General features: G+C 47.9%; 1 protein-coding gene across 1 annotated transcript; it reads right to left on the bottom strand.

Moving 5' to 3' along the window:
• Positions 1-10,181: 10,181 nt before the first annotated feature.
• Positions 10,182-12,452, bottom strand: ISCA2 (iron-sulfur cluster assembly 2). Its single transcript, XM_057372286.1, has 4 exons — positions 12,352-12,452; positions 12,019-12,187; positions 11,753-11,868; positions 10,182-11,562 (listed from the first exon to the last, which is right to left on the bottom strand). Exons 1-4 carry the CDS (start codon positions 12,435-12,437, stop codon positions 11,388-11,390), a joined length of 546 nt encoding a protein of 181 aa, XP_057228269.1. The 5' UTR covers positions 12,438-12,452; the 3' UTR covers positions 10,182-11,387.
• Positions 12,453-12,529: the final 77 nt, after the last annotated feature.

Raw genomic sequence — 12,529 nt, forward strand, 5'->3', positions numbered from 1 at the left:
GGAAGATGTGAAACATGCTTGGCACATGCCAAGCCTGCCTCAAAATGCAGTTTGCAGAATGTCCAACTTTTCAGAAAAAAAGCAACATTTTTTAGCAAGATTTCTCTGAAAATGTATGGGACAACTTTTTTCCTGAAAATGTCAAAACATTATGTTTGGACATTTTACAAATGAAGTAGCTTGGCTTTCTTTCAACATGACAGTTCCATTTCAAAACTAGCCTGTCTTTTAATTTTTTTTAAAGCTAAATAATAAGAAACATTTGAAGTTCAAATTGACATTTTCATTTTWTTTTTTGCAAGTTTTCAATTTGGTTTGAATAACCAGGTCTCTCCCTTCCTCTCTCCTTCCTCCTATGTGGGGAGGAGTGTAATGGGTTAGCAGATGATGAAATTTAGTTTCCCCATGGAGCCAAGAGTACAGGGAGCTTACCCAGGATACTCATTCTCGTTCTGCTGTAACACTGTCTTGAATACTTGTATTACCCTCCCTGAGGTTTTACTCCAGTGCCCTGTTGCCCCATCCTGGAAATAAAAATGCTGCTTTCAAGGCTGCCTTTGTCTCTCCRCCCTCCCTGCCTCCCTGCTTCCCTTCAAAGTGTTTTCCATCAAAGCTAAAGATTAATTCATGACCTCACTGACTGACAATGTGCCAAGGGGGCAAAAATGGTGCAGGCTGAGGGGTGAAAGACATGGAAGTTATGGAAGGAGAAGACACAAAATCGGGGTGCYATCAGTTCAGTATCAGTAGCTTTCTAGCAGGGCATGGTGCATATGGGGGTGGCTCTGGGGTGCATGCAGTCCCCCAAAACCTGATCTGCCGAGCCCTGGCAGCTGTGCATTCTCATCACATTCTTGTGCCCTGGCCTGGCTGGGTGGGAACTGGGGCAGCTTGGGTGCTGTTACCTTCATCAGAAGCATCAGGATGGTCATGTTCTCCCAACCCTCACCTTGCTCAGGATGGGAAGAAACTCTCATTTCCCTCCATTGACTTCCCTGCACAGCTGCCACCACCGATTGCTATGGAAACCCGGGGGCATGCAAAGCAGGGGAAAGCTGCCTGGCTGGGAGGCTCCCGCAGTGGGAAGGGGTCCCGCAGGAGGAGGCATGATGTGGAGAGGCTGGGCACCTCTTCTGGGGCGAGCCCAGGGCCAAGCCCTTGCGGGAAGGCAGAGGATGAGTGCTGCCTCAGCGTCCCCATCCCACTGACACCCCGCGGGGGTTGAGGTGCTAGTTATTGCCTACAGAGGATTCTGCGCTTTTCCTCTCTCAGTCTCTGCATCAGTCATGGCAGGAGCTTGCAGCAGAAAAGCACCTCCCTCGCCAGCTGGAAACTGTTGCCAGATTTCGGCTTCACCAGCCTTTCTTCTCWCCGATGTACAGAGGCTTTTCTTACATGTGTGGCTCAAAGGCYCTTCAGTTTCACTTTCTTGTGAGGACTATCAAAGCGCTCACAGAATTTTTTTCTTTCTTATTTTTTAATGTTTAGCAGCTATCAAGAGGGGTCTCAGCACAGGCCAAGAGGCTCTCATCAGGCACGGGTTCTGCCTCTCCCTTTGAGCAGCAGAAAGACAGCAGACAGATAATGCCTCTTAATTAGCGAACCAGTGCCTCCCTTCCTTTCTCTCCCTGAACAAGCCCCAGCAAAAGGCTGTGAACATCCATCTGGGGCACCAAAATCAGCTTCTGATCACAGTGCCCCTGGTTAGGCACACACATCTCCTGGCAGCCCTGTGAAACTTTGAGGAAAACATGTAACACCTCTCTTTGGCAAAGAGACTAAACCAGCTTTATCTACCCTAGGTATGTTYCCAGCCTTCTTCCCTCTCAGTATCTCTCAGCTGCTAAAGCAGACAGCCTCCTGCTGCTGCAAGCACTCTTATCTCAGTATTACAGACCATGAGGTAACATGAGCAAAGGTTGCGAGCAAGTCGGCCAAGTTAGGACAAGTTATCTGTATTGGCAGTCTCTGAATAGCATGGCCTGTACTGGGATCATCACCCAAAAACATATCAGAGAGGTACATGCACAGGAAGTATTAGGTTTTTAAGGACGTCCAGGTTGTCTCCTCCTTCTCTTCCCCTGGGSTAAACTCATACAGGGAAAATTCTCTCCAGTGCTGCCGGCTCTGCCGAGATGCACACATGAAGATGTTTGGAACCTAAATACCCAGCTCTACAGTGACTCTGCTAATAAAATGTACTCTCAGGAAACCTGCTGTTCCAAGGAACAGGCATGACTGCASGAACTGAGCTGCGGAGAGAAAGCAGGTGTTTAGATTAGACCTGAGAGGCTTTAGTAAGGTAGCAGCTGAATYACCATGCTGCCTGAGGCAGGGAAGAAGTGTGAGCAAGCCCAAGGGACAGACAAATGCTGCCTGCAGCCCTTGATGGGGAGTGGTGCAGTGCCCCTCACACCAGAGAACAGGGAGCCAGAAAGAGAACTGCTCCCTGCCACTCAGCATCCCTTTTTTTATGTAAAAAGGTGGGTGTTGTTTTCACTCGTTCCGAATCCTGACTTYGATGTGACAACTTGTGCAGGAAGGTACAAAAGAAAGCTGGGAGATCTAGAAAATGCTTCTTGCCTGAGCTGAGGTTTAGTTAGACTCCTATAATTAACGACTGCAKCTCTCCTAAGAAAGATCCCAGCTGCTTTCCTCTGCAGCTTGCTCTATAAATTTTTCTCTCACGCAACTGACACGCACCAAAACTCATTCCTGTGCGGAAGGGAATGAGCATGTATAAATCAARTGTATCTGAAAAACATGAACAAGAGGAGAGAGGGCAAAAGGAGCACAGACTCCAACAGAAGTTACACAAATCAGCTTCCCTGGGAGGATGCGTTTATGTCCCTCTTGGCAAGAAGTAGCTTGCAAGGTCATGTGTAGCAAGCCCTTCACGTCTGATCATTAAGAGAAGAGCTCAGGCAGTGAGTGAGACCTCTCTGTGCCCAGCAAAGAGCACTCTGTGCAAGGTGTGCCCCCATTTTGTCTTGGGGTAAACAACTGTCTCAGTAAACTGTTCTGCTAAACTACTAGGTTTTTGGAGCAGCTCTGGGGGAGCTAGGATCTCCCTGCCCATCCCCAAGGCCCAGTCTTCAGGAAGTCCTCCCAAACTGAGTAGTCTAATCTGCCTTGTAAAATTAACCTATCCAGCACAGATCAAAAGGACATCAACCCACAAAGCCCAGCATACTGCAGAGCAGGCATCTTCATGCAGCAGAAGAATGTTCCTCAAATCCTTGCAAGAACCTTTACTGCTTTGGAGAACTAACTCTTGCTTCTAAGCATATAACACAATGACCAGGGCTCTGTGCACCCTTGTTTTACCCATCTGCTGCCTTTTCTCCAGGCCAGTGGGGCTCAGTCATTGAAAAGTGGGTAATGTTCCAGTCCTTTGGCAGGTCTTGTTTTCACCTCTGAGACTTTGGCAGATGGCTCTTCAGCACAGACTGCTGCCATTTAAAGTTCAGCCAGCACAAAAAAGAGCAGATAAGTGGCTTCATGGATCTGGCACCTTCAACAGCTCTTTCTGGGGGGGACTGGTATCCAGCAGGCATGGGTACATGCTCTGCTCAGGCCTTTTATTCTTATGGTCTATCTGCCTATTCCTTGTTCCTCCATCTCCTTCATTTCTGCCTACATGAACTACACACCAACCCTTCACCACTTCTTGTCTTCTCAGAGTCTCCTGGGTCTTACCAGGTTCTTTTGTCTCTTACAATACCTGGGCAGCTGTAAGTGCCCTCCCACTTTCTGACAGCTTCATCCACCGACCAAACTGTGCTTCCTTAGCCGAGCCGGGGGAGGCTCAGCATATACCTCCTGTTGCCTTCCACCCCTAAAGATCTATTTAGCCTATTCCCTCTTTTCCCAAACCAGCCTGTTTTGCGTTTGCTCTCTCACAATGCTTTGAGCTCTATTTGATTTGCAGACACATTTTACTTTCTTGTAATTCAGCTCTGCCCTGTGAATTGGCTCTTCACTGATACATTTTTGCTTAGCTTGAAGAGGATTAAGTAAATTCTTTCACCATGGCAGTCCTATTTCTGGCCTGTGCCTGTTATCTGGGAACATAGGACAGTGGCAGCAGGGAGAAACATTTTATTAAGAAGCCAAGGGATCTGCTACACAGTCCTACTGTTTTCCTGCTCCCCACTAAGCTTTTGCAGACATTAGCAGATAAAGTTCTGCTAACAATAGAATTGTCCCATTACTTCTGCCTTTGTCACCAAAGGCAGATACTGAATTTTCTTTTCCAAATGCTACTATCTCTTCCCTGTATAGTTTCTATATTTAATGCRAATCTTCCATGTCTGAAGTTTGTGGCAATCATGCATGGACAGRCAGAGAGGTGAAGGGACACCTGCCACACAGTCTGCCCAACCTGCTGACCAAAGCATGGCCACCCTCACCTGGACACAGCATAGCATGCCAAGGAGAAGGTGAACAGGGGGCCCTGCCACTGCCTCAGTCAGTGTCAGCTGCTATTGAGAGGAGGGGAAGCTCCTAAAGCCACCCTGGCTGTGCAGCTCTGAGCTGTGGCTGCTGGGCTATGACTGAGCTGGCATGCCAACCTCCTGTAGGTCCTAGCCCACAGCACAAACTTGCCAGCCCACAGCAACCCTCAGTAGGAAGAGGCTGTTCCTGCTCTCAGGCTGACTGTGACAGCAGCAAGGAAAACATTTGAGCAGCTTGAGCAGCACCTGCCTTATCTGGTTGACCTGTTATGAAGACCACCTCTGCCTCCTTGCTAACTTCTAAACGGACAGAGCTTTATCATCCTCTGTTTCAGCATGTGAGAAGGACTCGTGGGGTAGAAGGAGAGCTCTACCACACCCCCTCCCTGGATAAGTCCATTGCATCAGGCTAGAACTGTGCAAGACACAAGCTTTTTCCCTCAGTAACCAAGATTAGACCATGAATAAAAGGAAATAGCTAAAGGTCAAGCCAGCTAGAACAAGAATAATGAAAACAGGCTTAAGGAACAGCTGTGTGTAATTGCTCAAAGTACAGCAAATTCTGTCCTTTTCCTGACTCAGTGGCTGGGGAAGGCAGAAATTTTAGCAGTGGCCAAAAGCACTTYTGGCTGGTGGACTGCTAGACCCATCATAAGCAAATACTCGTTTTCTCTGCCCTGTATCCCCTGAGTCATGCACAAAACTGATAAACATTGCTTTTGATCCCTAACTCCGATGGGTGGCTGCCTCCTTCAACAGTCCAAGCTGCCCCCCTTGCAAGAACATCCCTCACTCCTGAGGTTAATGTGATRTGCCCTGATGCCTCCAGTCATAGCAAACAAAAGCTACTTCTCCTTGGTGTCTTAGACCCTGTAATTAACCCTTGGCCCTTTGGACCAAAAGAAGCTGGGACATTCGACCTTTGGAATCTGTTGGAAAGTTTAATTAGCTTCATGGGCTTTTGCTAGGAACATTAGTTGAGGAAAAAGAATTCAGAGAAGTGCTGGAACATTGTCACCAAATTGTTCTGAATGTCTATTTTTAGAGAGTGAAGGAGAGAAGAAGCTGAAGACAATAGCTTGGGGCCTCAGTGCATGGGATGGCAGCAGTAGTGATGGGCCTCTCTCAGCCCCAAGCCAGAGCCAGAGGAGGGAAGGGGAGGTGATGATGGTGGTGGTAGCACCTTTCTTTGGTCTTATTTTATTTTTTTAAGAGATGAAGTTCCATTTTCACCACCCCACCCCCATGGTCAGAAAATGAGACCCACAGATAGAGCTGAAGATAATGGCAGGTTGCCATGGAAATGTGCATTTAGTCTCACTGTTTCCATGGCAACTGAAAGACATACCATTCTGCTCCTCTGAAGGATGCCAAAGGTAAATGAGCACTGATTAAAACAGGGGCACAAACTTGGGTTCTAATCAACAACAAAGACTAGGACCATAAACTCTTATTGCTCAAGCAGGAAATATTAAGAGCCATACAAGTTCTGGGAAGACCAGAGGCAGGAAGCATTGCACACAAACTGCTCCCCACGGATTGAGGAATCACAGCCTTGGTGTAATGGCCCATTTCACTGTCATGAACAGCTTCAGCTGACTCACACAATATTTCTGTCCACAGCTGGATACTAAACCAATCCCAAGTTCATGATCTACTGAGCTGTTTCCTGGGCAGGTATCTGCACAGATCAAAGCCAGTTGCAGCCTAATCCTGGAAACCATGCAGAGCAAACATATTCCTTAGAACCCAGCAGGATCTGAACTGCACCATTCATCCTCTATGTAGCCCCTAATGGCATTTGGTTCAAGGACTCATCCTCTTAAAAAAAAAAAAAAAAAAAAAAAAAAAAAAAAAAAAAAAAAGCCAATAAAAAGCTTCCCAAAATGATGTTTGATACAATACAGGTGGCTGCAGTTTATTCTTGCCAATGCTCCATGTCCTTGAACTGTGGTTCTTTATCCAGGCAGGCTGACAGTTATATCAAACACACTATTACACAAGATTATCCCTTTCTCTACTGCCAGTCTCTCTGGCAGCCATGGCCCATTCCAGAGAAGCATGGTGAGATCTTTGGCTGGTGTTCATGAAAACAGGCAAAGAAACGGGGCATCAAAACACTGCAAAGGCCATCACGCTCTCTGCTAATGAATCTGATGGTGGTGTTTGCTAGTGGAGACAATGTTTGGTTCAGTCCTTAAGAATGTGCTGTAGCAGCTCATCGGGAAATACAACTTCATACTTGCTTTCAAGTTTTCCCTGGACTCCCAAGAGCAGCCCCATCGAATGGGACCAGGGGTCCTGGTTGATGGCAAGTTGAATTTGAGTCAGCAGTGCCCTGRCAGCCAGGAGGGCCAACCCTGTYCCGGGGTGCATCAGGCACAGCATCACCTCTGGGCCAGGGAGGGGATTGTCCCTCTCTGCTCTGACCTGAACTGGCCTCACCTCAAATGCTGGGGGCAGTTTTGGGCACCACAATGTAAGAAGGATATAAAACTATTAGAGTGCATCCAAAGGAAGGCAATGAAGATGGTGAAGGGCCTTGAGGGGAAGCCATATGAGGAGTAGCTGAGGTTACTTGGTCTGTTCAGCCTGGAGGAGACTGAGGGAGACCTCAYTGCAGTTACAACTTCCTTGTGAGGAGTGGCAGACATTGATCTCTGTGTTGACCAGTGRCAGGACCCAAGGGAATGGCGTGAAGTTGTGTCAGGGGAGATTTAGGTTAGGTATTAGGAAAATTCTTTGTCCAAAGGGTGACTGAGTGCTGGATTAGGCTCYTCGGGGAAATGGTTRCAGCACCAAGCCTACCAGRGTTCAAGAAGCATTTGGACAATGCTCCCAGGTACATGTGACTCTTGGGGCTGTTCTGTGTGGGGCCAGGAGTTGGACTTAAGACCTTGTGGGTCTCTTCCAACTCAGAATATTCTATAATACAATAAACTCCACTGACCAGTCCCAGTTTCCCAACAGTTCCMAGTGGAACTGTTCACAGTGTAAAAACTCAATTAAAAAAACCCTTTGTTTTTACTTGCAGCTGCCACCAAATGTTTGTAAGGCTGAAGACAGTCTTGATACAAAGCATGTGCCTTCACAGCGTGGGACACAGACAAGAGAAGCCTTCTTTCATGCATTTCTGCCTTCCCATTATTGCCTCCTCCGCTGTTCAGTGATTCCTCCCCCAGCTGCTGGATTCAGACGAGCCCTTAAAGTGCCAAGAAGTTACACTACCATGTGGGAGAAGCAGAAGCCCCGGTGGGCGTCATCCAGAGGGTACTGGTTCCTCAACCCTAGTTGTCTTCCTGAGTCACCCAACAGCTCTTTACAGATGTATATCACAAGAGAAAGGTTAGTGAAACTTTGCAGATGAAAATTTGTGGGTGAGAGGGACAGTTACTCCCCTGATGTTCACCTTAGGTTGGCTACCATTGGTGGTCTTATTGTAGCCACTCATCTCAAAATGCTCTCTGTAGTAAATGATATCACACAGGGTTCCACTGACACAAGCACAGCACTCTTACACATATCCCTAAACCATGAAAAAAGGGGCATGACAAAGATCTGCTATTTCCCTACCACTGCCTGGCTTGAAATGGGACCCTCAGTTAACAAGCCATGGTAGACACTGAATTTGAAGAACTGAGCCAGTCACAGGTTGAGGATCTGCTGGTTATCTACCAACAAGTCTCTACAAAACTCCCAGAAGCTCTCGCCAAAGGGCGAATTTCTGTTCCATCTTCTTCTACCTTCTTGTCAGTGACACTGATGATTGTGCCCTTTTCACTTGAAGTTTCATCTTAAGGTTTCCATAAATATCTTTCTTGATCATTCATTCCTTGTCAGGTGGGTGAACTGAGAGAATCTTCCTTCTTTATGTGGGAGCAGAGAAAGATTTTCCACTGCAGTTTTTCACTTGCCATGAAGCAAAGGCGACACCTYCAGCTTCTTCTCAGGGGTTCCACACAGGGGCTCCCACCTATTCCCACACTACAGACCCGCTGCAGGCATGCATGGCAGCCCCTCATGGTCCAGGCAGAATCAAATCCCATCTAACCTTCTGTGTCCTTCTCCTGGTACCATGGGTCTTGCCCCAGAGCCTACAGTGTGGTGCCATAATATATTCTTTGTCACCTATTCGGCGCATAAACCTCAACAGATTTGGCTTTTTCAGCAGGAACCAAGATCTAGCCTTTTATGCCAAAATTCAGAAGCCWAAATTCACCAAGATCACCTTTGTATTCTTTCACCAACAAGAGCCCCTTGGCTGACTTCCTAACATTGACAGAAGTTCCGATGTATTGACAGACTTCTTAAGAGCTAGAACAGCTCTGGAGGTGACAGACAGACCTTTGCTCCCATTCTCTAATGGCAACTGGAAAACTAGTAGCTTTGGCCAGTAGGTTACACCTTCTCCCAGGAAGCAGGACCAGGAAGCCAAGAGCAACACGGTGTATGGGCTGAAGTCTCTCCAGCTCCTAGCAGTTTCTCTGAGCTAAAGACCACACTGCAGCAATACCAAACTCAGCTCCTGCCTGTCTCCAAAACAGACAGCTGCAAAGAAACTTCTGCTCTTGCTTCGGTCCTGCATGGAGCAGATCCAATCTCTCCCCAGAATGTGTTATGTCCMGTGCAGTGAGTCCCGAGGAGTAAGGGGTCCACCTAGTGCAGTCAGAGCAGTACTGCCAGAACCGCGGGCAGAGCGAATCACRCGTGTGAGCTTCACAGCAGCGCTGCAACTGACACTGCTGGCACCAAAGCCTTAACCCTCTGACCCTTAGAGGGAAAAAGAGACTCTCTGAAAGGGGCGGCACTCCACGTGGACAGCACTTGCTCCATCTACTGCACTGGTGTAGAGCAAGAAAAAGCAGGTTGAACCTGGCTAGGTGTTAACACATGGCACATTTACATTTAGCAAGTAGAGTAATTCAAGATGAAGCCTGCATGCTTACAAGGGCTGAAGGCAGGCTTTAGTCCAGGGGAAAAAAGCCTTGGTAGCTGCTACTTTGCTGCCTCTCCAGCACTACTGCTCCACTTCTATTTCCCATAAAAGATCCCAAAAGAGATTTGACCTAGGTCATTCTGTGTTAAAYGGATCAAGAATGGATCTTCCTGGTTCACAAAGTAATTCCTCTGGCCAACTTACAGTTATCCCAGCTGAAAAAAAATGAGTGTATCCAATATATTCTACCTACATGAGCTTTGAAGTCTTATGCTTTTCAAAGGCAGTTCTGGCTGACATCACCTTCAAGATCTGGAAGCATAAGGGCAGGGTTAAATCACCCTGCAGGGGCTTAGASAAGTCTTTTAACCAGATCCTTTTACTCCCTTTTATAAAATGTGACAGCTCTCTCTGATAGCAACATAACTAGGCAGATGTTGTTGACTGCAGAAAATGGAAAGGGTTAAACTGAAAGCCACTGCTCCACATCCTATCCRTGTGCATCCCTATGGAACAAAGTCAGAGCAGATTATATACAAGTTCCTGTAACATCTACTGATGAAATTGAAACTAGCTATCAACTCTGAGCACTAGAAATAAACAGGCAAAATATTGCTGTACATAGAAACTACTATATAGTTTAAAAAACATTGGGGAAGCTTAACAACAAAAAATGCCTGTGGCATGGAGTCTTAAAAAGCTCATGGTTTGCCATAGGTGGTTCCCTTGAGACCAAAGTCATGAAGTGCTCCCACACTCACGTGAAAGACTTGGATCTTAAACAGATAAAACACAAGAGAGGGAACAAAAATAGCTTCCCCATCTTTCCTTTCATCCAGAAGCAGGTGAATCACTGATTTAAAAGACATCTAGCAGCAGATAAAAACCACAGAAAATGACTAATCAAAAGGATGTTATTCCGGAGACTTCTAGATTTCCCATTTCACGGGAATCTTAGAAAGGAGTGGAGCTATTCCAGTCTTTCATCAAACCAGGCATGTTAGACAGAGACTAAATGGTAAAGCAAATTATGGAAAAGCTTCCCAGACAACTTCAAGTGAAAAGGACTTGAAGACCCTTAAACAGTCCAGATCTCCTGGACTCCAGATCTCCTCTGCCTGTATCAACTTAACTTCCCTTCCAGCTGGCAAAAGCAGGCAGCAAACACACTACTGAAACCTGAGTGTCTGTATGACCTAAAATTCCATGTCAGGCTTAGAAACAGCCTAAAATAGTACTGGAGCACAGAGAGCTGTGTATTTTATTTTTTTACATATATACAAGGTTTTTCTTTTTTTTTTTTTATATAAAAGACATAAGCTCTTAATTCTTCCTACTGAATTTTTTTGGTTTCACTTAACTCTGAAACAAGTAAAAACCATCATTCCAGGAACTTATAGCAAAGCCACCATAGGTTCCTTGGACCAAGAGAATCCTGCTCAGCAAGGAAAGAACAAAGTATCTGGAAAAGCTCACTGTGAGCAGAGAGTGGAGAGCCAGCAATTCTGGGAGGTACACGTGAAAAAGACTCCAAGTCCTATCCCAGAAGCATAAGCAACAGTAGCCTGAGAACCCAGATTCTACCCACATGTAAATGCACAAATAATGCCAATCTCATAGATTTTTTTTTAGTAAGAACTTTCAATAAACACACACACATACATATATATATATACAGCCTTCTCTTGCAGAGACAGTTAAGTAGTTCCACATTCAGGATAGGGCAGGCAAGTCAGCACCACCTAGCCAGCGGCTCACAAGGTGCTGAACATGGTCCTGTATGCATGCTCATGGTTACTTTATGTTTCTGAAGGGAAGGCCAACAAGTCTTGGAGAGAGGCTCAGTGCAAACACACACACAGCCGCAGCAATGTGTAACAGCTGTGTCACAGGGTAAGGGAGATGAGAGAGAGCAGCTGGGAAAAGAACAAACATAAACCCTCTGGAAACTGCCAGAAGTGCCTGCAAACAGTGTCCATCCATGGCAAGTCCAGTCAGAATTTGACAGAGAAGGAAGTCCCACATGAGCAACCCTTCTCTGCCTGAGGGTTGCTCACCACCTGGAAGGAGCTTCGGATCARCTCTTGGCTGTAGTCCACCATGGAACCCTTCACAAAGGCCAGGCTGTCCACATCCACAACCACACGGGCACCACCTTGTTCAAACACTCTGAAAAAAAMCAGCATATTTAACCATTAATTGTGCCAAAGACCTTACAGAGAAGCGCAGCTTGAGCACACTCCTTATCTCACAGGCTTCTTCCCTTCAGTGCAAGACACTATCATCTCACACATACCCCTGCTGCCATTTTTGTAAAGAACAGCAACATCTGAACACCACTAGGCCCCTGTGTCCTTGCCTGTCATCAGGATTGATAACTGTGTCCAAGGAAAACTTGTACTGGAACCCAGAGCAGCCACCTCCTTCAACCTGCAGCCTCAGAAATTCTGACCCTTCCGCAATCTCCAGCAGTCTCTGCAAATAAATAAAAGGAAGAGGATTAAAAGGCGTGCTGAACAAACTGTTGAACACTCAAACGTCCTCCCCGCGTGCCCATGGCAGGCCAGGAAGTGTGGAAACTCTCCCAGAGGGTTTTGTGGAAACCTTCCCTGCCGGACACCCCACCTTCACGCAGCTCTCGCTGAGGAAGACTTGTCCTTCGCTGGGGTCGCTCTCCGTCGGGCCCGGCTCGGAGAAGGACGATGCCCAGCGCAGCGAGGAGCCAGCTGCGCGGGCAGGGCCGGCCGGAGGCCTCGGCAGCGCTCGGGCCGAGCACGGCGGAGCTGGGCAGCGGCTGCCTCGGGGAGAAGGGAGAGGGGGAGCTCAGAGGGAGCCCCGCCGTGCCGCAGAAGCGGGCGGCAGGCCCGGCCCCCGCAACCACCRCCGGGGCCGCGCAGCGGGGACATGTGCTGCCCCCGAGGGAGGGTCCAAGGGGCCGAGCGCCCAAGGGAACGGTACCTCGTCCGGCCGCCCAGCGCCAACATCCACCACCGCCGCAGCGCCGCCGGCGCCGCCATGCCGGCCCAGCCCCGCCCCGCCGCCATGGCGGAAGTGCGGCCGCGGCGGGCAGGGGGAGCCGCGCCCACACCGGGCGGGCCCGGGCGCGGTGTCACCGGGGCGGGCAGGAGGAGCCGCG

This window comes from Malurus melanocephalus, unplaced genomic scaffold (assembly GCF_030028575.1).
Source record: "Malurus melanocephalus ecotype Western Australia unplaced genomic scaffold, MMel_1.1 scaffold_0, whole genome shotgun sequence".
Classification (NCBI taxonomy): Eukaryota; Metazoa; Chordata; class Aves; order Passeriformes; family Maluridae; genus Malurus; species Malurus melanocephalus.